We start from the raw sequence: 24,808 nt of genomic DNA, 5'->3' as shown, positions 1-24,808 counted from the left end.
GTGTGATCAGTACATTCCTGGTTGATTCACGTGAATTAATAATTCATTAATTTTACAAATAAAAGAATAAAAACCAGGAGTGGATTAAAGCTGTGTCACTTGTAACTACTGTATGAATGAACACACTCCTGGTTCCTGTCATATAATATGTAATGTACGGTATATACTATATTTGGTCTGCATGATGATGTACCTGTGGTAGCTGAGGGGACTGTCGTCCAATCAGGGTCCACTTCCCATCTCGGATCCTGTAGCCACTGACCACTTTACCTGCAACACCAACACACATTCAGGTTACCACTGATACTAACACACATCCCTCTCAAACAAACTGAGTTCTGTGGTTTTGACTCACCAAGGCGGTGTGTGTGGGTCCTGAAACCGAAGGGGTAGATTGGATACGAAGAGTAATCGCAGGCGATGTCTGCGTTGGTAACTAAATTAAAACAAACAAGGGGATGTTATCTCTGTACAGGCTCATTCTGTCCCTCCTGTCTTTTATCTGCTCCTATAGTAACACATCATTTGCATTCGCCTTCTTTTGACAGCGGCGAAGAGGGATGGTGGAGGCAGAGAGACTGATGTGGGGCTGCTGCTCAGTCGCCACAATCAATTCTATTTAAATGCAAAGTATGTGCGGAATATGCATGCTGCCATTTTATTCAGTTATTCATGATGTCTGAAAGATATGGAAGAGGATTAGGGCCACTGTAGGAAAAAAAGGGAGTTCTCACTCAATTCTGATTAAACTCAGAATTTAGACTTTTTTCCTCAGAATTCTGACTTTAATCTTAGAATTCTGATTTTAAATTCAGAATTCTGACTTGAATCTCAGAATTCTGACTCTGATTCTGAGTTTAAAGTCAGAACTCACTTTTTTTTCCCACAGTGTCTTCCATAGAAAGACAAACAGCTTTAAAATGTTTTTTTTTTCTTTTTAAATAATATCTACACTCCTTTAACAGAGATATATATAAATCTGGACCTGAAGTATCTAAATGTAGGAACCATGCAGTGAACATACCTCTTTTTCCTGGAAGGATGACTGTGTCCATAGACATGAGCAGGTAAATACCAGCCACGAACGGCTGCCTTTTTCCAGGGAACACAGAGTCACAGTTAGAGGACAGGAGACTCTGACTTTTCCTTCCTGTTCCTTCATGTCTATATTTATATTCCTACTGGTGTTGAGGAAGAACGGACTGAACACACTGTGCTGCTCTTTACTCACATCCAACAAACACAAACTTTCACAACTCCCTTATTACTTCAATGTTTTGTTTTAGTGTTCATCAGACTGGACACTTACGGCTTGGTTGTCATTCTTAAAGAAAGTCCTGAGCAGTCTCTGTGATGATCTGCAGAGCAAAACAACAACATATACCATCATTACTTAATGTGTCATTTACATAAAGTGCATGAATAAAAAGTGGATGATATGATAGAAACTGATTTTTACATGATACAGGTGAACACCACGTCTCTGATCGACCAATATGATATGATATGATATGATATGGCCAAGTGCAATATGCAAATTACATGAGATGCCATGCTACAGAGATGAAATCATGATAATTCTTTTCTGTGAAAATGAAATGCAAAAATTATTATTGCGACTGAAATTGTGACATATCCTATTTGCTGAAAATAGTCACAGTATGAATAATTTTGCATGTCATGCAGCTCTACTTGAAATCGAAAACTGAAAGAATAATCACTTGATGGAAAAAAAACTGAACCATGAAATCTGAAATTAAATTGAGGTGTAAAGACAAGGAAATACAAAGATTACAAAAATGATGTTGTCTATTGATTTTGTGAGCAGCCTGTCTGACTCTGAGTGCATCGGGTCAGTAGATTAGAATTTAACGAGTGAAATGCTGATGTGAATTCAGTAGAAACACAATTAAAGTCCAGAACAGCTGCAGACTCATCATGACCTTTGACAGCACAGGTGGTGGGTCATCGTGTGGAAGCTATACTATAGAGAGATGCACTGAACTCCAGTTTAATAGACAGTATTTATAAGGTTTATCTGTTGTTTCTCATTGTGTTCTCTAATGGAGCTGCTGACTAAACAGACAGAAGAAAACCAGTTACATGTTCCATCCTGTCTGCTGGTTTCATGTTTGCTGGAGGGTTACAACTCTTATTTCTACAAACTTGTACTGAATTTGGTTAGGAGTACTCACCTCTGAAAGCACTGACGTCGCCATAATGGATCTGCAGCACGAAGTTGGTTATTCCTGAATTTCTTCCAACTTTAAAACCAACATCTGATGAGAGAGAGAGAGACAGATAAAACCAAGGAAGAAAGATGTGATATTGTACTTTCTTTGTACTGTAATTACTTTACTTTGTGTATATACGTATGTAACCAGCTAGTAAAGACACAGACCTTATGAAAACAACCAAGTCTGTAGATCATAGAGAGCAACATGGACACTGACTACAACTCGTAAATCCCATTTCCCTCCATTGTGTTAGTGAGGAGACCCACATCTCCCCAGGGTGGAAACATGACGGACACACAAACCTTTAGGTAGTTTAGTGGGAGGAGCGTTGCGAGCCCAGGCGTACATAATGGAGGGGTCATCCTCACAAGTGCCTGACGCACTGCCACAGTCCCTGGAGAGAGAGACAGAGAGTGAAATGAAGCAATCGATAATCAATACCACTTTGTGTTATGGATGAGCAGACAGGAAAACACGCTGGCAGCCACAGAGCAACACAAACACCAACGCCCCGGTGTAGCACTGAGCTGAGGAAGTGAGGGACTGAGGCAGTTCCACTGACACAGTAAACAACAGAGCCTCATGTTACAGTAGATGTTACTATCATAGACACTCACATCAGTGTTTAACTCGTCACATTTAACTCCTACAGGGAAAATAACCCATTACATTATAATCTGAAAAAGTTGTTATGTTAAAAGTGTTTATAAAACCATAACAATGATGATGCATGTGGAGTAGTGTCTGTGTAAAATGTTCCACTATGTTCACCAGCTGCTAAGAAGCAGCTAAGAACAGAGTCTGTGATAATTCCCTGTGGGTTTGTCACTTTAAACAACATCCTTCACATTACATGCAGTCATTGGACCCGGTGACAAGATAAAAAACTGCCAAAAGTTCAGCTTTTTATATACATAACAAACAGGACTGGAATTTGCGGACTGTGAGAATCTAGCAACAGCAGCGATCCAGATTACACAGAGAGAAAAGAGGCGAGGGGCTCAGTTTCACCATCATGTTACATGTCTGGTTTGAAGAGAAAATAATTCTGGTTAAGACCAGTGAGTTTAACAGTAACTGACTAAAGGCTTATTACTAAGTAAGTCATGGGCAACACCCAGTGAAGCCTGTTTCACAGCTTTGAGATGTTATGTAATACTTCCTGCTGCTGTTTGCTGCACTACAGAGTCAACAGAAAACAATGCAATGTCTGAGCACTCTACACAACTGCTATAGGATGCAGTAGGGTTACTATTATAATGATCAGTGATGAGGAGCTTTGCAGCTTTTCACACCAGCATAATTTGAATCATAACTTTACTTATTAGGTAAAATAAAATACTTCCATTCATTGATACTTTTATTCAGTAAGACTATTTTTTAAGATTCATTTAAACACAAGCAAGGCATTAAGTGCCAATTAACTGGCATCTTTACTTGTTTTGAATTGCATCCTAAATGTAATATCTCAGTTCAGTCCAGTTCAATAATCCATGGTCAATATGACATGATAGATATTGTTGTATTTTAGGTTTCAGTTCTGTGATGCTGCCACTGAGAAATAATTAATATTTTATTCATCACATGCTTTACCAGGACCAAATGAGGGTTGGAAACGAGGGTTGGACACGTGAGCTGTGGGATCTTACCAGTAGTTGGTGGTGGAGACAGGAGTCTGGCAGCCAAACAGTATCATGTGATGGACGGTGTCCATACTGGCATGAGGTATGAAGTCCACTGTGGAGGACAGAAATGAATAGAAAATAAATAAATAAATAAATAATAGGAAGTTAAAGAGCTGAGCTCTGAGCTGTTGCTTGGCTCACTTAGGTCTGAACACTTCCCCTCCAACCAAGTCTGTGATTCACTGTCTGTGTTAATTCACACACATGCGTTAAATCAAGAACGCTGTATTGATTTTAAATGGATAGCTTACAATACATACAAAGATTAGTGACAGACTGCTGGCTGTGTTATCATGTATGTTTAGCTATTTCAATCAAATACATCCCAATGTAACAACATAAACTGAGACAGGAAGTAACATAAGCGACCACTGGCATTAGTGGTCGCTTAGCTATATTACCAGTGATGGCCAAATCTAAAAGAGTTAGAGCAGCTCCTGTTTCACAGAGTCTGGGCTCATTCTGGCTTCACAACCAAGAAGACACAGACAGACAGTGGAGCTAATGGCTAACGCTTAATGAGTGGATGGCTCTCAGCTCCATCCATGTGAGGGTGGATAAAAATCTATGGAACATGTAAAATATAAGGATGCATGCATAATCAGACCTAGTGGCATATCAATATATAAACTCTTCCAATTTCTTGTGGGTAATGTAAAATCATTAACAGCCCATTGGCATTAATGAGGGTGTGAAATTTTAATCTGTTATTGAATTAATATTTAATAATCTAGCAGAAGCAGTGAACCACTAATGAATGAATGTACAGTATGATGGACGATTGCAGATGGTGTCGTTCTTTTGGATGGGTAAAAAAGAAATCCCGAACTGGGTCATTTCAGCATCCGTTCATAGTTGGACAGCAGGCAAAGTATATTGTTTTATTAGGGTTAATACATATAATTTCATTATACAGTATATGCATTTATTACATTTGTGTATGGGCAGACCTGAGAGAGAGAAGTCATTTCTTCAAATGACAATAAATGCACAGACATGTCACATTCTGTTTTTAAATGTGTTCAGTCAGACAACTCACGATTAAAATGTTTATTGCAATTGGAGCTTCATTATACATTTGAGTTTGGCGCCAAGGCTCCGACTTCATCACTCCCTGCGAATAGGATTTCATTAAAGAATATGGGAGTGATGAGCGACTATCTTAACCTGGAGCCTACAGGTGGATGCTGGGGTGGTGGTGGGGCTGAAAATAGGGTAGCGCTGAGAGATGCTGCTGTGTCATAGACAAGCAAAGAGGACGATGGGTAAATCACCCATCTTAAATAGACCGCCAGATTGAGAGGGTGTGTGTATGATGTCGAGTGATGCGGCGCAGCTCGAGTTGGCTGCCTGAACTAGCTCGCAGGCTTCGCTCCATTCCTAACCAAACGTGTCATTGAGTTGCAACATGTTTAATAAAAACACGAAAACAACAGAGGAACTCTGCTGCTGCTCTGACTTCTACCACCACTCTGCTACTGCTAACTGCATCTGGTCAGTGCAGGTACAACATGTGATTTTTGTTCTTAGGACAGGTCCACATCTGTTTATCTGTCTGATAAAAACACTTTAAAAGATATACTCACCTATGTATGCATCTCGATTCGTTGGCACAGGAAATGACACACACAGGTACGTGTCCGACTGAAACATCAAAGCACACAATGATGAGATTCAATAATAAATAATAGAGAAAGAAAGACAGAATCAAATGAAAGTGAGAAAACAGTCACAATGTGCGTTCAGGCTGATTGTTATTTCAGTGTGTCATGATGACTGGTCAGTGACAGTCAGCACTGATAAGCGATAAGTTCAACCTCAAAACGGAACCTTTTTTTTCTTTTACTCAAAGTGTTACGATGAGACTCTGCTGTGAGAAATTATAGGAGGAAACACAAGAGCACTGAAAATAATACGTGTTGAGACTAGAAGTATTTCAACACCATCTGCTTTCTAATTCCACAAGAGATCAATATAATTAGGGGCTGCAATTTGAGATTCATTTAATCCATTATAAACTAGTTTGCTACATGTTTTCTTCAGTAATTAATTCATTTGTTCTTTAATCTGAAAAAACGTGATTGAAATAATATTTTTCAAATCTTCAGATTTATTTTGACTGATCTTCAGTCTGAGAATGAGAGAAAAAGCAGCAGATGTGAAGTCAACAACATTAACGCCCTGCAGGCTTATTAACTGACTGATGGTTTCAGAGACACGGACTCACCCCGGCCGGGACGACTCCGGGCATCCGGAGGGCCACGGAGAAATTGTGACGGTTGGTGAAGATCTGCTGCTCCGTCCTGGACGAACAACTGCTGGGATCCAACAACACGTTCTCCTGAGATCTTAGAGAGAAACAGGAGGGAGGTGGTTCACTGACAGCTTTTAAACACCACAGTCGACTATCAACAGCAGATACAGGAGAGTTATACGGCCACAGCTATCTGTACACAAATACACACACTAGTCAAATAAACTGAGATTTCATTTAACATAATTTTTTCAGCTTATGCAACCATGAACGCCTTCACTTAGTCAAACATCCCCAGACACCGACAGCACATGCAGCTGCTACAGCACCTTAAAGGATTAAACTGGTGATTTATTGGTAATTATTGTCAGTAAATCCCCTGATAAACCACAACAAAACAACAACAACAGACTCATCTAAGTGAGTGTGTGTGAATGTTCACAACCAGACACACCTCTATTTGCCCTACCATTGTTCCTTTATAATAAAGAACTCTGAACAGACAACACTGCAGCCTGATTGGGCAGCACCGAGGACCCAGACAGAAGCTCAGGTGCAGCTGCAGCACCGACCCAGGCTGAATGTTAGATGCTGCAGCGAGCGGTCTGATCTGGAGCCAATACTGCAGCAGAGCTGTAGGAGCCTGGGATGAACACCTGGGGCCTCATTTATAACTACTGAGTACACACAAACGGAGCCTGAAAAGATGCATATGCACTTCCCACGCAGAGGCTGAGATCTATAAAACACACTTGATGGCGGCACCTGTGAGCCAGCTCTGATGCTTATCTGTGTACGGACATTTTGGAGACAGAAGGAAAGAGGCGTAGCAGACAGTTAAATATATCTCTCTCATGCCATTTCTTTCATCTGACTTCAGTTTACCACCTCACTAACACACACGTATAAACATATGTTTGTATGTCTACTGCATATGTCAGTATATCAGCAAACACTGGAGAGTATTTCTCTGTTTTTTTTTTTTTACATCTCCTGGATCCCTCTCCAAAGAGCACCTCTAGTTTTGAGAAAGGAGTCCATGAAGCGCTCCTTGTTTGAACATTTTTTGACAAGTAAAGGATGTAATGCTGGAAAGAAAAATCATATGTTAACATATTTTGTGTCTTCTGCCTAATACTCCTAATATAAACTCAGCCGCATGTTACCAAATGAAGGGCCATGTCAGCCCAGCAATAAGACTGACTGCTGTCTGTGTTTTAAAATGAGCTGCACAGTTCATATGAATAGGAAAAATAATATGCTGGATACACAGACCATCAGTTCAAATATTTGTACAAACTGACTTGACGCACAAATGTTAAATACCGGTCAAAGGTCCATCAGTGACACTGGTCAGGTCAGTTTTATGTCTCGTTATCTGCCTTAGGATTACATTTATTTCCCTTTAATGTCTTCCTTTATGATCAAGTGGCTTGTGAAGACAATGGACCTGACAGTCTGCAGCGGACAAAGTAGATTTCATCTCTACTAGCCATGCAAATCAGCTCTGTGTTGAGCTCCTGCCGCCAGTTGCTTCACTGTGATCATCCATCAACCCAACCACCTTCAGTCTCATCCACCACACCCTCGGTGACCCACTTCTCCTCGGTGCTCGCTCACATCAGCTCTAGCTCACAGCTGACTGACACCTCTGCCTCCTTCTTCATTGAAAACACGGCAGCCATCACTTGTCAATTTTCTGAAGCTTCCAAAGAAAACAATTTCCCCTGTCACTGAGGATGATGTGTCGAGACTCCCCTGAGCTGTAGACATCCTATTACATGTTCACTGGACCTGACAAACCTCCTCTAAGCCTCTTCTCCCTCAGCTGTACCATATGTGTCATGATATTGATGTCAAAATCACCTCTTCACCTCTTCGCCCAACTCAGGTCACACAGAAATCCTCAGTGTCGTGTTTGATGAGCAGCTCTCCATTGAGCTGCTTTGATCTACACAACAGGCCTTTTAAAGGGGTAGTTCAACATTTTGTTACCTTTAATTGTTGGTGCAAGCTGTTTTTAGAACGGTGGAGCAGAGCCGTGAGCTGCTCAGAGCTACGCTACGGAGGCTCATGGGATTTCTTGGTTTCCCTCATCAAACTCATCAAATACACAATCCAACAACTCCAAAACGCTCTGGTGGACAAGTTGTGACCTGCACATTCACCACACTATGAGATAATAACGGAACGTTATGAGACAGAGTTGTTTTTGAGGTAAATTCATACAAAACCACTGATCGAGTTCCCGTCGGGGGCAGTTTTTCGTCAAGCAGTCTCTGCATTTACCTTGAAAACAACTCCATCTCGTAACATTTTGTTATTATCTCATAGTGTGGTGAATGTGCAGGTCACAACTTGTCCACAAGAGTTTTGGAGTTGTTGGATTGTCTTATTTGATGAAGGAAACCAAGAAATCCCATTAGCCTCCGTAGCGTAGCTCCGAGCAGCTCGCGGCTCTGCTCCACCGTTCTAAAATTAGCTTGCACCAACAATTAAAGGTAATGAACCTACTCCTAAGACTATAGGATTTATGGCAATGGGCCAATTTGTCAAAACATTGAACTATCCCTTTAATGGACTCGGTATGTCACCCAGCTCTTCTTATCTCTCCTCTCACTTCTGCTAGACATTCCTGTGTGCAGTTTGTCCACAGTGCAGCAGCCGTCTGGTCCTCAACCAGCCCAGAAGGGCTCGTGTCACTCTGCTGCTCATCGGCCTACACTGGCTACTCACAGAGCCGGGATCAAATCACTGACACTGCCTTCAGAGAGACTTCTAGGTCTGCACCCATCCACTTGGATTCAATCACTCAGCCTAACGCTCCCTCTCTGCTCCTGCATTCCTCCACTGACCGTCATCTAGCATCACCGTCTCTGCACACAAGACAGTCTCAGCCCAGACTCTCGTCATCTGTGGTGGAGGAACAAACCACTGAATCATCTCAGAGCAGAGTCATCCATTTATATCTTGAAGAATCTGTTGAAAACTCCTTGCCTAAACCCCAACATGTTTAACTAGCGCTCACTCTGCACTTTGGTAAACTTGCTTAAAATAATCTCCTAACACTTTTTAAATATTTGCAGCAGTTAATATTTACAGTAAGTTTCCTGCTGCACTGAGGCTTACTGATGCCCTCCGCTTGTAATTTGTTTTGGATAAAAGTTTCTGGCAAATGACTCTGTAAATAAAAAGTTTCTTGTAACATGAGGACTGTAAACTTATTGACTCTCGCAGATGTTTGGTGGCGATAACCGAGCCTGCTCTGGTGAAAACACACGCACATACACACACGTACACATAATAACTGCCTGTCATGGTGGATCTTTGGTCTTATTGCACAACCTCTCTGGTCTGACACAATCAATGACATTACTCTTTTTTTTCATTTCACTCAAGTCTATTTTCTTGCATTTCACAGATGTAACTACTGTGTCTGTGCTAAGCTTTGCACATAGGTAATAGACACTGTACCTGAACACATCATGTGAAGCTGAGTTACTCTGATAGAGGCTGATCAGACTTTGCCAATGTTGGCTCAAATTCCCATTAATATACAATTATTATTATGAGTAGTTATATTCAACTTAACCTCACCATTGCTTCACATACACACACCCTCTGATCAAGTGATTGTCATTGCCACACTGTTTGTTGTGTGAGGGTGCTGCCATGAGATTAAAGAGGGTGGATAGGATTGAGAGAGAGAGAGAGAGAGAGAGAGAGAGAGAGAGAGAGAGAGAGAGACTATAAGCCTGACTCACCTGTGTCTACATGTCTCCCCTGTTGATTTTGAGTGACTATTGCGAATGCTCTGACTATTAAATGTAAATAAAGAGGCAAACTCTTTGTGATAACAGCTTTGTTCAGTTTTAAGATGGCATAGTGCATTAATATAAAATATGTTTGTGAACCAACTGTGGCCGTGTTTTCTTGTTTGCATAAGGTATACAAACAGTGAGTCTTGATAAGACACACTGGGTGTAAACATAGTTGTGTCATTAACAGGAAAAGTCCACCGTTGGGTAAAATATCTTGAACAAAATTTCAAAGATTCAATGATAATTATATTTCTGACCAGATTAAAAGCTAAAATGTTTTACTAAATCTACCTTTTACATTTCCAAACAAATTCAGGCTTCAGTTCTTCTTACCTTTTAACCCTGTACAGAGGGTCGTTCATTTCCAGGCTGTGGCTGTGACAGATGAATGCCAGCACCAAGACACAGAGCGTGGGAACTCCCATCGTGCCAGGGATCATCACAGCGGGTTCTGCTGCTGCTGCTGTCTGGACTGCAGAGGTGAAACAGGGCGAAATGTGAGCACACCTCTGGACTGGAGCCCCAGAAAAGATCAGTACATTGGGTGTAAGAGTGTCTGTCCTGTCACACCTGGTGTCCTTGCTCAGCTCTAGAGGGGTGGATGAAGGCGGCGGCGCTGCTGGACCTCACTCCTTCAGCATGTTTGTCTGTTACAGGTTCTTCCAGCAGGTAAGATGGTTCAGTCTGTGCGAAGCAGCCACCTGAAAAATGCATGAATGTTTAACAAAATATATCGTATACTGGTTCTTAAAGTGTGCACCGAGCGAGGGCACGGATTTTGAAACTCAACCTCACTGACACAGGCTTCAGTCAGACCTTAAACTTTAAAAACTGCCCACTTGCTTGATCTTAAAACCATTGTGACACCACCACAGGATGATATCCTCCTCAATCGGTCCACACACCACTGACTAAATGGACCCATTCCTTACTGTATCCAAATAACACCACTGTTACTTTCACATCAATAAGCTACACAATGAATGTCTGAATGTATTGACGTAATGGTTCAACCTGTTCCTGCGTCTTCAGTAACCATGCACTATTTTACCACAGACAAACTCCCTCCCTCTCTGTTTTCACATTTTCTCTGTTTCATAAACCTGTTTCCTCAATGAATTAAAGCAGTTGCATAGAAACAGATCAAACTGAACCATAGACACAAATGTTAATGACTCTAGCACTTATTGTCCTCCTGCTTCCTGGTATTCATAAACCAATACAAAGATTCTCTGTAATAGGTTTTTGAGACATAAAAAAACACAACTGTATGTGTGTGGAGCTGTGGATAAACTGTGGATCACAGGGGAACATCTGCAGAATATAACAGCTAATTACTCCAGACACTTCATCACATAGACAAAACCTCTTATTCACATGAGAGATCAATCAGCCACGTTCGCTGTTGTGTAATGGTCTAAAACACACCCAGAGGTATTAACCTGACAACAAACCCACGATATAAACAACCTGCTGCTGCTACCCACCGTGGAGCTGGAGCCTTTTCTCGTGATAAGTGTGAATCTGGTGCCACTCACATTTACCTTGAGAGCCAGAAGGATGCTGATAGATGGAAAAGAGAGAATCAGTGGAGATGAGGAGCTGGGGCTCGGTGACTCATCGCTGTTGACTGAGTAAGGTGGAAATAACAGGGAGAGGAGGAGGAGGGAGGAGAGGGAGGAGGAGGAGTGTGGACGGGCAGTGCTGCTCTGACATCACACCCCTCTGAGCAGATAGAGGAAACTATGGAAACAGGGCTCATCCCACTCATGGACCTCAGCACGTCTCCCTCCAGGGTCTCAACATGTTCACGGTTACATGGCCGCCTCACACCCTGTCTGTGCCATCTTTACACCAAAGCATCATTGTACACATGGCTGTTACCTCCGAGATACAGCTACAGAGAAAACTGCAGTATAGGCTACATAATAAACAACAATACGGCTTTTTTAGTTTTTCTTCACATACTCCCAGGGGATGAACAGATGTCACGTCTCAACTCAACAGGAAGCGATAAGAGAAAACAGCCTGTTTTAACTGACCGTCAGGTGTTAGCTGACACGTAAACACGACACACAGCAGCAAACAAGCTAATTAACATGTAAACAGAGCAGCCTCCGGTTAGCTGTCAGTCATTTGGCTCCTTTACTTCAACACTGGCTGTCAACGTCAGTGTTGTATACGAGCTAACATTAGCTATCTTGTTTGCGCTGGTTTGTTGTGACAGGTTAAACATGGCCTCGCCGTCTGAGCTGAGGCCAGTTTCGGTGCGGACGTCCGGACCGAGGAGAGAGAGACACGACGGAGGGAAAGAGCCGCGGAGGGACAGTAACGAGCTGGACACTGTACCTGTTCGCTGCAGCCGGGACGTCTCTCCGTCGCCTGCGCTGAGGTGATAATAACCTGCGTGTGTGTGTGTGTGTCGTCAGTAGTATCATTAACAACCATACTTCTATCCTTTCACAATAAAAGCACCATTTACAATATATACAAACGTGCGCGCGCGCTAGGCCACATGCAAACGAGAGGGAGGGAGAGAGAGAGAGAGTCTGGGCTATCTGTTCAGACAAACGTAGAATACAATAAATATTAAATTTCCATTTTAGGATATGCGGCTTTTATTCTGTAAATCTGACCGGAAGTTGTTGTTTTTTTGTTGTTGCTGTAACGATGGACGAGTGTGTTGTCCTCATGCTAGCTGTGGACGGACCAGTGTGAGGCTGAATCTCCACACCATGTGAACCTGTGCCACTTCAGGTACATTAGTGAATATCTGTGTCTGGTATTCAGTCGTCACTTCCAGTGTTTTATCATCTTTACACTGCAGTAAACGTTAGCTTGTTGTGGCTAAGTTATGTTGGCTTCAGCCTGCTCACAACTACCTGCCGCTCACTGCTACAGACACTGCGATGAGCACAGGAGGAAAATACTGTTTGAAAACTCATCAGCCTCTTTGTCGGGTTTAACAAAGCTGATAAATGGTTAAAAGTCAACGGCATGTACGTTTAGAGTTAGCACTGTTTTATTAGACTCTTACATGCCTGAGGCAGGAGCTCTCCACGGCCACCAGAGGGCCCCCAAGAGAGCCACGACCGGTTTCTAGTCTACTCACTGTATCTTTGGATGTTGTGATCCAGATGTTCAAGTGTTATTTAACAGGATCCGAACTATGCACATAGGTCTCCTTCTCTCCAAAACAAAACACTAAGTGATTTAAATGAGAATAAACTCTAAATAAAGCAGTTTCATTTGAAATATCAGTGTGTTTCTGATGCTGTTCTTTGGATACAGGAAAGATCAGAAAAACTGGAAGTCTGCAATGTGTCAAAACACAGTCTATGGTCAAAACCAGAGTTGTGATACATTGTGCAACAAGGGTATGACTCCATTGACAGCTAACCAATGAAATGGCAGTCCCCTTGGCCTTGCTATCACAGATTTGCATGTATATGATAAATAAAAGAGGACCCAAAATAGACCCTTGGGGGACTCCACAAAATATAGTTTGATGATAAGAAATCAACCAATCCACGGGAATGATACAGATGCTATTGTATTGTAACACCAAGTTACTCTTCAGGGGTTTGATGTGGACCTACTGATCCTCTCACACCTTTGCTTTCCATTTCAGATGCAGAGCACCATGGGCCGGAACAGGAGCAGCAGCGGTGTTCCTTCGGTGGTGGTGGGCCTTGCTGCGTTGCTCCTCAGCAATGTTTTAATCTACTTATATCTGGCCTCTCTGTATCAGACTGATGTGCAGCTGCCATCCTCTCATACAGGGTGTCTGCCTCAGCATTTTAAAATGGCCACAATGAAGAACTGCACCCCTTGGCTCAAGTGTTCACAGATCAACACAGAAGTACGCAAGCTGAAGCTAATCGGTCAGGGAGCTGTGAAGAAGGTAGTTTTTTTCCCCACTGTATATAGATGATTAAAGCTCCAGTTGGTAAGTTGACGAAAGTGAAAGTAAACTCCGCGACTTGGTCGGAAATTTCAAGACAATACTCCGTCAGGTCCCTTTATGAACCTCTGCCAAGTGCCCCACACACACACAGACACACACAAAGTAGCCATGAACGCACTCACAGAGAAAAAAAAAAAAAAAAAAAAGATGTACCGTATCCATAGCACGACGTGTAGGAGCGGCGATTGGCTGCTCCTCCTGCTCCCTCTACCTGACTGGTGGAGAATCGTCGGGCGCGGTGGATTTTGGCAAATACGATTACAGGCTGTAGGTGGAGCCAGAGGAGTTGGATTTTGTCCTAAATTACTCATTTAATGTCTGACCATCAGAATATAGTGACAATTCCAGCAAATATGACTGAATAATTGTTACCAACTGAAGCTTTAACTGTAGATGAAATCAGTTCTCATGCAGCATCTACCAGCCTGGTTGAATGTACTGCTATGGTCTAATGATATTATTCTTGAAAGGAGGGGTGAAGGAAAAATCAAGTGATTAGATAGGAGCTAGACAGTTTGAAGTAGAAACTTCGCACTTGGCTTCATTTTCCTGTAGCTTCATATATTTCTGCCCTAAGACAACATGTAATCAAAAATTACCACTTTATTCTCTTAATATGATTTTATATCTTGAATTAATATGATTTTATTCTCAAAATTTCAACTGAAATCTCAAATTTTAAGTTTTTTTTTTCTTTTTCAATGTGGCTCTACTACTCAGTGTTACTTAAAACTAACTAGTCCTGCCTTGTGCTCACAACTAAGCAGTGATAATGAAACTCATCTAATGAATGCACTCCTACTTAAATACAGGGAACATTTATCTACTTGAAATAAGTAATTACGAGCAGCTTTGTCCAGTTAAAGATCAAAATACAAATACTTTGTTGCATGAAATCATCCTGATGAGCTGACAGACAAATGAATTTCCCTTTGGGGATTAATAAAGTAATTCATATTCATATATGTTATAACTCTACAGTGACTAAACTCAGCATCCACTCCTCTGTTCTCAGGTGTACCTGGCTGAGTGGAGGGCTCAGAAGGTGGCTCTGTCCAAACTGTCCTCTCTGGATTACCTGGAGGACTTCCTCCATGGGTTGTCCATGCTGCAGACTCTGCAGGGGCAGCAGGTGGTGCAGCTGGTGGGGTTTTGCCTTGAAGACCACACCCTGGTCACAGAGCACCACTCGTATGGCTCGCTGCTCAACCTGGACGGCGTTCTTGCACAAGAGCAGCACCAGCAACACAACACGTGGCAGACGCGGCTGAGGCTGGCCATGGACTACGTCACTATCCTCCGTTACCTCCATAACGGCCCCGCGGGGCGGAGGGTGATGTGCGACTCCAACAGCCTGGACAAAACACTCTCTCAGTTCCTGCTGACGAATGACTTTCACCTGGTGGTGAACGACCTGGATGCGCTGCCTGAGGTGGACGCGTCCCGAGGCCTGTTGGTGAAGTGTGGCCACCGAGAACTCACGGGGGACTTTGTGGCCCCTGAGCAGCTGTGGCCGTTCAGAGACAGTGGGAAGCCGTTTTCAGATGAACTCATGCCCGGGTACGACGAGAAGACAGACATCTGGAAGATCCCAGATGTGACGTGGTTCCTGATGGGGAGGGTACCTGGAGGAGATTTAGTTCACTTCCACCTTTTTCAGATCCATGATGAGTGTAAGAAGGAGGACCCCAAGCTCCGCCCCTCCGCTGTGGATGTTTTAAAGGTGTACAAATCAGTGTATGGCAGCATGGTGAGGGACAATGTTGGACTTAGAGACATGCTGTAGAGACTAATGACTGTTTTAAGTGTAATAAATGCTTCTTGGTTTGGAACCAGTAGAAGTTGTGGACATTTAATTTTACAGGTTTGTTACTTGAATGAAGTTTCATTTTCTATCAGGACTCTGTTAACTTTGTTCCTGTTTTATACAAGGTTACTATATTCTCTGTTGTATGCTACTTGTGCAGTGTGTGCAGTTTTTCTTGACACAAGCTGATCTATATGTCCAAATATCAGACTTGTTTTGAAGGTCAGTACATGATTTAAAGGGATAGTTCAACATTTTGACAAATTGGCCCATTGACATAATCCCTATAGTCTTAGCAGTAGGTTCGTTACCTTTAATTGTCGGTGCAAGCTATATTTAGAACGGCGGAGCAGAGCGGTGAGCTGCTCAGAGCTACGCTATGGAGGCTGATGGGAATTTATGGTTTCCCTCATCAAACTCATCAAATACACAATCCAACAACTTCAAAACGCTCTGGTGGACAAGTTGTGACCTGCACATTCACCACGCTATGAGATAATAACAAAATGTTATGAGACAGAGTTGTTTTCAAGGTAAATGCTGAGACTGCGTGACGAAATACTGCCCCCGACGGGAACTCGGATCAGCGGTTTTGCATTAATTTACATCAAATACAATTATCTCATGTCGTGGTGAATGTGCAGGTCACAACTTGTCCACGACAGTGTTTTGGAGTTGTTGGATTGTATATTTGATGAGTTTGATGAGGGAAACCAAGAAATTCCCTTAGCCTAGCGTAGCTCTGAGCAGCTCACGGCTCTGCTCTGCCGTTCTAAAAATAGCTTGCACCGACAATTAAAAGTAACGAACCTACTCCTAAAACTATAGGGATTATGGCAATGAGCCAATGTGCCAAAATGTTGAACTATCCCTTTATGGCACAGCATATATCACGTGAACTTCCTCCTAAACTGATAAGGAAACCAAAATTTTATACCTAAACGGTATTCTCTGAAGCTTGTGGTTGGTATACAAACACTTAACGACAAAACACATGACCTCATCAAACTAAACCATTCATAAGGGGATTTGTATGTTCATTTTACACATGTAGACAACATCTCAATAAAAAAAATAGAACGACAAAAGACTGAATTACTACTTGAGTGAAAGCCTGTGAGGGGCTGTGCTGTTTTTGTGAATGTGGAACTTGAGGGGTGAAAACATTAATTAGCAGTGCTCGAACTCTACAGTTGCGGCAGCTGAATTACTCTGAATGCATATTTAACTGTGTGAACACTTCCAAGTCATTTAACTGCCAGACACCTGAATGCAGCCTTCATCAAGTGAAGTGCCTCGAGTGAATGAACGCTTTCAGCTTCAACAGCTGAACCAATCACAGACTAAGAAGGAAGGAAGGAATGGGAATGGGGCAGCATGTCTGAGTCCAGTCATCTAGTCATAGTCATCTTATTATTAATATTTTATTTTATTTCTAAAACAAAATACAAAATCAAATCAAATATAGTCTTAAGCTATACTTTTAGATCAACAGTTTTAGTCATTTTTTTGATACGCAGAATATTCTATTATCACAGCTTTTGGTTGATTACAATGCATTTAGTATGCATATGCAGTTTTTTGGTTCAGTAAAAAACAGGAAATGGTAGTATAAACAAATGATACATCTTTGCAATTAGAACCTGAAATACATAGACTTATATCAAAGAATAAATGATCAGTAATCTGGATAAGGTTAAGAGCTATACAGAGATAATTAGGGTAAGACATATAAGGACTAGTACATAGATACAAATACACAAATGATCTCCAAAAACATGCATTTGAAACAATGACTGGTGATAAATTATAAAATTACTACAGTCCTCATCGAGTATATTATAAAGATCAATCCCATCCAGAGAGTGTCCCATACTGATTGGTAGGCGTCTTCTGATCTGATTAGAATTGCCCACGACACGATGAAGCATCAGGGATAACTCTGTATAAGTGCTTTCTGTCCTTGAAGGTTTTGTCTTGTGCTCAGTGTGCACATGGAGGGTGTCCCTGCTCACACCTCCACACACCTGACTGAACACTATGTGGTCATGACAGTGAGAGAGCTTGTTTGGAGGAGTTACAAAAGTCACCACACAGGAGGAGGTTTCAGATGCTGTGGGACGACACCATGACCTCATCAGAGGCAACACAGAGGGAAGCCTGCAGGTTAACTAACATCTCGATGAACACCCTTGGTCAAAATTTCTGTTTATGTTAACAGTCAAGCAAGTGGAAGATGAAATGATCTCCAAACTGTTGGCATAAACAAATTTTGACCAAGGGTGCCCAAACTTTTGCATGCTACTTTATATATGATACAGGGAGTGGATGCACCAGGAATTCTTAGAGGCCTTGGTAAACTGGCCTCCTATATAAGATGATGTTAGACAGTTTCTATTAACATTTATTTCTACATGAAAGATTCATCACATTTAAAAGGAAATATTAGGACATCTCATGGTCAGGTGGTATTTCAGTGTTTTGGGATGTGGTACAGGACTGCAGGGGACTCACTGTGTCTGTGTTTGTGAGGGTTGATGCTGCCAGGTCGGCTTTAGTAGAGGTGCACCTGCTGCCACTGACACAGCCCCATCCGGCTCAGCAGCATCAGGATGTCTCTGTGAAACGCTTTTGTCAGGATGACATAAAAAAACGGGTGGGCGCACGAGTTGAGAGGATAGAAAAGCACCAGCAGCACCTGTGGAGCAGAAACATCAATCAGCCTTTATTTTTACACATGAATGAAGACTCAAGATCAAAGCTGAAGAGCTTAAAGGGATAGTTCAACATTTTGGCAAATTGGCCCATTGCCATAATCCCTATAGTTTTAGCAGTAGGTTCATTACCTTTAATTGTCGGCGCAAGCTATTTTTAGAACGGCGGAGCAGAGCTGCGAGCTGCTCAGAGCTACACGACGGAGGCTTATGGAATTTCTTTTGTTTCCCTCATCAAACTCATCAAATACACAATCCAACAACTCCAAAACGCTCTCGTGGACAAGTTGTGACCTGCACATTCACCACGCTATGAGATAATAACAGAACGTTACGAGACAGAGTTGTTTTCAAGGCAAATGCAGAGACTGCTTGATGAAAAACTGCCTCCGATGGGAATGCGCATCAGCAGTTTTTGCATGAATTTACCTCGAAAACAACTCTGTCTCATAACGTTCCGTTATCTCATAGCGTGGTGAATGTGCAGGTCACAACTTCCGCAACGTCCACCAGAGCGTTTTGGAGTTGTTGGATTGTTTATTTGATGAGTTTGATGAGGGAAACCAAGAAATCCCATTAGCCTCCGTAGCGTAGCTCTGAGCAGCTCACGCCTCTGCTCTGCCGTTCTAAAAATAGCTTGCACCTACAATTAAAGGCAGCCCAATGGACCTACTCCTAAAACTATAGGGATTATGGCAATGGGCCAATTTGCGAAAACATTGAGCTATCCCTTGAAGTCCCACCTTCGAATCTGTGAGAGTCATCAGTGGTCGGTGGAAAGCCGCGAACAAGCCGTAGAAGCAAATGGGAACCAGACACAGGAAGCTGGTGAAAACCAGGACCGCCATGCGCTTGGCCATGTTGGTGTCACACCTGCTGGACTGGTGCTGAGGGTTGTGCACCATGCAGTAGATGTGCAGGTAACACAGGCACACCACCGTGAAAGCGATCATGTTAATTATCAGGATGGAGACCACGTAGGCCTGAGCGGGAGTAGACTCTGTGTCCACCGGCAGGCAGATGCTCACTCTCTGGTAGCTGCTCACACCGAACAGAGGCAGCAGAGCCAGGACCAGGCACAGCAGCCAGCCCACCAGCATCAGCACGGCCGCCTGGCGTAACCTCATGGTCCTGTTTGGCCTCATGGCGTAGAAGATGGCCTGCCAGCGCTGAAAGCTGATCAGAGTTAAGGTGTACACGGACAGCTCGCTGGCAAACACGGACAGAGCCCCTGCCAGGCTGCAGCCACTCCCTGTCTGCCAGGCTACAGCATAGAGGTAGTAGTGAGAGTGTGTGTAGAGGTCGACGGATGCAATGATCAGGAGGTACAACCCCATGCAGAAGTCTGCAAACGCCAGGTGGCCCAGGAGGAATCGGGTGACGGACAGCTTCTGCCGGCTGGTCAGCAGGATGAACATGACCAGGAGGTTAGCAGAGATGGCCACCAGGCTGACCGCCCACAGCAAGACCCTCAGGAGGCCGTAGCTCATCACATCCTCACAGGGGTTCAGGGCGTCCGGCAGGGGGCTGCACAAGGGCCCCTGGTTTTGGGTATGGAGGTCATTACACAGCGTAAAGTCAAAGCCTTCGCTCAGATACTCCGTGGACAGCTCCACGTAGAACAGACCCTCAGATTCAAACCGCTCAGTCGACAGACAGATGTTGGTGTTGTTGTAATGGCTGTGATTCGTGACGCCGGCCGGTGTGAGACCAAAGCTGTCTCTGAGGTGTCGGTAGAGCTTGTGGCTCAGATACCCGGAGGATCCCTGCAGCTGTCCCACAGCGGTCCGGGTCAGGTTGCAGACAACGGCCTCGGAGTGACTGGACACAGGGGATAGAGGTCATCAGTCAGAGGATGGATGTTGTGAAGGTGCTCACACACAGATGATGACTCACACAATCATCAGATAAATACCACAGGCCACCTGCACCATTTGCACTACATATAAGGGTCAATGACATGACACAACCCAATGTGGTGTAGCCTGTATTTTTCAGTTCATCATATTTTATTGTGCAAAGTAGCTGGTGACCACAGCCATCAAATAAACACATGGTGAAGTCTTTAATGAGGTACACTCTGTAAGGCTATACACAGTAACAATATAGGAATCAACAGTGCCCTAAAACCTGTTTTCACCTGTCAACAAAAATCTTATTTCCTTTGCTCTAATCTTATGTATTTATATATATATATATATATATATATAAATCTGTTTATTGAAGTAGCCTGTATTCTTTCCTAAATATCTGACTCTAATAAGTCAATGGAATACATTTTTTTTTGCATAATACAAAATGTACATTTGAACAAATCTGATGCTTTGAAAACAATTTTTGCTCATGTTGCCAACCCTTATTGGTCACTGACCTTACATTACCTATGGTGGTGAGGTCAGTAGTAGTAAGCTAGTAGTAGTTCTGTACAAAATAATGCTGGTATATAATGTGATTAGTTCTTTCTACTATGGTGAAATGCCAATATTCACTGAAAATCTCAATGCAGAAATAAGAATAACTTAATTTATATTTATTACAATAGTCAAAGATCAGCAACCAAAACCTTTTTGTCAGAGAAAAATGGAATTCACTGCACTGACAGTGAGTGGGCAGTAGGGGGCGTGTATTAGGAGCTGCAGTGCAGGCCGCATGAGGATGATCATACGATCATACATTAATAAATCTGCTCTAAGTGAATTTAAATGACTTTTTCTGATGAAGACTTGAGACTTTAACATTAAGTTGACTAATACAAAGTCATCAACATCAATGCATAATTGAAACTAATAAAGTTGAATTTCACTAGTCCTGGCCTGTGCATCTTTAGTGAGTCCACCAACACACACGGCAGGTCTGAGTGCTTTGGTATGTGAAGGACGAGTACACAAAGAGAAGAAACCACAGTGGGAAACGCTGTCGGTTGTCGTACTCACCCTCTCCATCTTTTCAACAGTTTTAGACCACAGCAGTGGCTCGGGAACGTCAATTCAGCACTCTGTAAATGCAGGAAGGCCCTGAAGGGGGGCAGCGCTTTCAGGGCCCAAGTGTTTTTAGCCTTGAGCTTTTCAATGGACTCCAGACCTCTGGAGGGCAAAGACCTAAGTTTGGTCTCTGAAATGTCTCTGTAAAGACAAAGAGTTTGGGTTACTTTGTGTGGACACAGAGACAGAGTCAGGATGAGTTGTAGCTGGATAAAAAAGATTCTGTTTAATACAAAGTCTCTTTTCTTCTGCTTTCTTGAAGAGAACATTTATGTAACTTCAAGTTAAGTGAAGTAAATTCTGCAGGTTTCCTTCACTTACAGCTGTGTTGGGCCATGAATCACTCCAGAAAATGCTAATTCATCTATTTGATCCAAATCCAGGTTCCTGTGAAGATACCTGAAGAACAGAGAGCAGGTAATTATAAACTCCACATTACACAATTACCTAATCAAAACAGCCTTTACACTGTAATAATAGGATCATTATGACCAGAATACAAATGATTTCCATCCTGTACCATCACTTGGAGCCCTTGTTGTTTCACTGCAATAGTTTAAAATAACTTACACTTCCTCCAGTCTGCTCCCGTTAAAGGCAAAGCTTTGGATTTCTCTCACACCGTTGTTATTCAGCATGCTAAAAGGAAGAGAGATACCTGTAGTATTTATGATGTCCTAACTTAACTAAGTATCAACTCAACTCACTGTATTTTGAAAAACACATTTAAAAAAAAGTCACGTCTGTTGACATGTTGATCCAACAAAGTGAAGAGGTAGATTCTTGTACAAGCTGCATGATGTGTCAATATATAGAAGCACAATGAATATTAAATGGTAATGAGATATCAAGATGGAACATGCACAATAGCAACACTGAGTAAAAAAAATTAAATTTCAAGAATAAAGTCATAATTTTGGAATGGAATGGAAAAAAGTAATACTGTAATATCATGAGAATTAAGTTGAAGTTGAAGAGTTTTTATTTATTTATTTATTTATTTATATGTATATAAATATATTTTTTTATTTATCTCAGAAAGGATGATCTGGATCTGGTTTTTCAGTCAAGTTCATTACAGCTGTGGGCTGATGTAAGAGTTACAGTGGGTTTGATCAGATCAATTCACTGATTGAGAAAATGAGAAAGAACGAAAACCATCTGTCACTTCAGTGACATTAACTCACACGGTCAGAGCGTTCTCACATATCCCACTGAAGGAGTTTGCAGGGATGATGTGTATAAAGGAGTTCTCCACTATCTCCCTGGTAAAGAGGAATGAAGGTGAGAGTTATTGTCCTAGTCCTACATTTGATTAAACATGATTCATTTCAGTTTTCTATATTTAAATGCTACATACAAAATAAAATCCTCTTGGCTGGACTGGATGTGCTGCAGTCTGGGGAAGGAGGTCAGACCTGTGTTGGTGATCCCACTGCAGTCAAGACAAACCTCTGTTAAGAATCTTTATAGAACATTTAGGCTACATTTTAGAACATTTAGGCTACATTGTTGTCTATTACATTTCAAATGAGAAGATTTCACTTACAGGTACTTTAAACTAGCCAGGTCCTTGAATGCCTCATGGTCAATGTGAGACAGTGTTTTGATACCGGTCAGTTGTCTATTGGACACACATACACACACGCACTCTGATGAGCCAACCAGTTTCTACACATGTTCAACAGTTTATGGTAGAAAGAAATCATACACAAACCACAACTTCACGTGTGATTCACATGTGAAAAATTTTGCACATGGAATCATGTTATTTGCAAATGGGAAACGTGATTTTGGCCCAATTTTATGTGAATCACATATGCATTCCCATGTGAACCTATTTTCCACGTGTGGTAACATGTTTTACACATGTGCTGTACCTTGTAACACATCATCACATGTGTTACCATGTAGAGCACATGTGCAAAACATGTTCACATGGGAATTCACATATGATTCAAATAAGATTAGGCCAAAACCACATGTTTCCAATGTGCGATTCCCATGTGCAAAATTTTTCACATGTGAAAAATCACATGTGAATCACATGTGAAGTGTTTTTTCTGTAAGGGAGAAACACATGTATCACTGCGGTATCTTAATCACAAACAGTGTTCAGAGGTGACATACATGTGAGTGACTCTGGACAGGTTGTAGAACGAATGTCTTTCCAGATTTGTCAAAGAGTCATCATCAGAAATATATCTGAAAAAAACAACAAAAAAAACAACATGAATGGGGTCAGAGGTCGACCAGCAGCCTTAAACTGAAATCAGATGAGTCTTGTGAGTTTGATTGAACACAACCTATTGTGACATCGTAGAAAACAGTTATTCATTTAGTTTAGGTAGGAGTGGAGGTTCTGCTGACAGAGAAAAGCTCTGAGCATTTCATTAAGAAACGGATGTGAACTCATCCTGAGAGAATTTTTTTCTTTTTTCTTTTTTTTTTTACTTTTCTTTCTTTGTTGTCTGCATTTTAAGTGGTGTTTGTTTTTGTAATTTCTGCCACAAGAGGCTGAAGTGCACCACTGCTTCAGTCTACAGGCACACAGTGCGACACATTGTCCCAATATAAATAAATGAGCAGAGAAATTACATTTTTGTACATAAAAAAAACTTTTTAAACCATATGTATCTAAGAGGCTTTGTGTCTTTGTTAGTTTTCTGTTCTTGGTTTAAAAGAAAAGAGTTAGTGATGGGGAAAAAAAGAAAGTCTTACATGTGTGAAACGTTGGTCAGGTTGGCGAAGGCGTTCTGAGGGAGAGAGGAAAGTTTGGTCCCGATGAGCCACCTGCAACAGACAGAGACAGGCTGCACTTGTCTCAATGCTGAGAGAGAGAGAGAGAGGCTGGAGTCAGCTGAGGGCATGTGGCTACTTACACCTCCTGTGTGCTGCGGTGGAAAATAGGCATGAGCTCGGCCCCGACACAAGACACAGAGTGGACGTCCCAGTCACAGCGGCAGTGGGCCGGACACTGATCCAGAGGGAGACAGAGCTCCACGGTCACAGAGATGAGAAGCAGCAGGTTCACAGCAGGCCTCATTGTCAGAGCAGTGAGTCAGTGAAGGAGGCGCAGGCAGAGAGTTTTACAGGCAGGGGGGTGGGGGGCTGTCCTGGGGAAGTAGGATGCACTTCTGGCTTAGACCTTCAAAATAAGGTGGATGAACACGTTGAATGTGTAATATATCAGCCACGGGTTGTAAACAGTGGCTGTAGTGTTCATTAATGTATGTTAACAACCTTAGCTTCTGACCGTGGGACTCAGATGTGTTACAACTGTGATCAATATGCTTATGCTCCCTTTTCCCCTTTCCCTGAATGTTTGGTTATTTATCATTA

The 24,808-nt window shown here is 42.2% G+C and overlaps 3 protein-coding genes across 6 annotated transcripts in view; 1 reads left to right on the top strand and 2 right to left on the bottom strand.

The window, feature by feature from the left end:
• The window catches only part of pam (peptidylglycine alpha-amidating monooxygenase), a 28,599-nt gene extending 16,130 nt beyond the window's left edge, over positions 1 to 12,469 (bottom strand). For 2 of the 4 annotated variants that reach the window (XM_085794042.1, XM_085794044.1), the window contains exons 1-12: positions 12,347 to 12,469; positions 10,568 to 10,698; positions 10,331 to 10,469; positions 6,150 to 6,270; positions 5,509 to 5,566; positions 3,887 to 3,974; positions 2,540 to 2,631; positions 2,196 to 2,279; positions 1,310 to 1,358; positions 1,025 to 1,092; positions 356 to 436; positions 194 to 270 (exon numbers count right to left, since the gene is read on the bottom strand). In XM_085794042.1, coding sequence (XP_085650168.1) covers positions 194 to 270; positions 356 to 436; positions 1,025 to 1,092; positions 1,310 to 1,358; positions 2,196 to 2,279; positions 2,540 to 2,631; positions 3,887 to 3,974; positions 5,509 to 5,566; positions 6,150 to 6,270; positions 10,331 to 10,437 — 825 coding nt within the window. In that variant the 5' untranslated portion in view covers positions 10,438 to 10,469; positions 10,568 to 10,698; positions 12,347 to 12,469. Of the gene's footprint in view, positions 1 to 193; positions 271 to 355; positions 437 to 1,024; positions 1,093 to 1,309; positions 1,359 to 2,195; positions 2,280 to 2,539; positions 2,632 to 3,886; positions 3,975 to 5,508; positions 5,567 to 6,149; positions 6,271 to 10,330; positions 10,470 to 10,567; positions 10,699 to 11,484; positions 11,560 to 12,346 lie in introns of those variants that run through there. The other 2 variants (XM_085794045.1, XM_085794046.1) reach the window with 1 other exon arrangement.
• A 160-nt stretch (positions 12,470 to 12,629) lies between these two features.
• pomk (protein O-mannose kinase) lies at positions 12,630 to 15,997 on the top strand. Its single transcript, XM_085794047.1, has 3 exons — positions 12,630 to 12,754; positions 13,629 to 13,901; positions 14,980 to 15,997. Exons 2-3 carry the CDS (start codon positions 13,629 to 13,631, stop codon positions 15,748 to 15,750), a joined length of 1,044 nt encoding a protein of 347 aa, XP_085650173.1. The 5' UTR covers positions 12,630 to 12,754; the 3' UTR covers positions 15,751 to 15,997.
• A 2,285-nt stretch (positions 15,998 to 18,282) lies between these two features.
• On the bottom strand, positions 18,283 to 24,525 carry LOC146977664 (thyrotropin receptor-like). The gene is made up of 11 exons (XM_085792455.1): positions 24,349 to 24,525; positions 24,188 to 24,259; positions 23,597 to 23,671; positions 23,016 to 23,090; positions 22,827 to 22,901; positions 22,654 to 22,731; positions 22,037 to 22,105; positions 21,788 to 21,865; positions 21,419 to 21,607; positions 19,229 to 20,306; positions 18,283 to 18,469 (listed from the first exon to the last, which is right to left on the bottom strand). The coding sequence occupies exons 1-11, from the start codon at positions 24,510 to 24,512 to the stop codon at positions 18,326 to 18,328; spliced, it is 2,097 nt and encodes a 698-aa protein (XP_085648581.1). The 5' UTR covers positions 24,513 to 24,525; the 3' UTR covers positions 18,283 to 18,325.
• Positions 24,526 to 24,808: the final 283 nt, after the last annotated feature.

This window comes from Trachurus japonicus, chromosome 12 (assembly GCF_045865225.1).
Source record: "Trachurus japonicus isolate A0001 chromosome 12, Traja_1.0".
Classification (NCBI taxonomy): domain Eukaryota; kingdom Metazoa; phylum Chordata; class Actinopteri; order Carangiformes; family Carangidae; genus Trachurus; species Trachurus japonicus.
The sequence above is the reverse complement of the archived record's forward strand: the minus strand, read 5'-3'. Positions and strand labels throughout refer to the sequence as shown.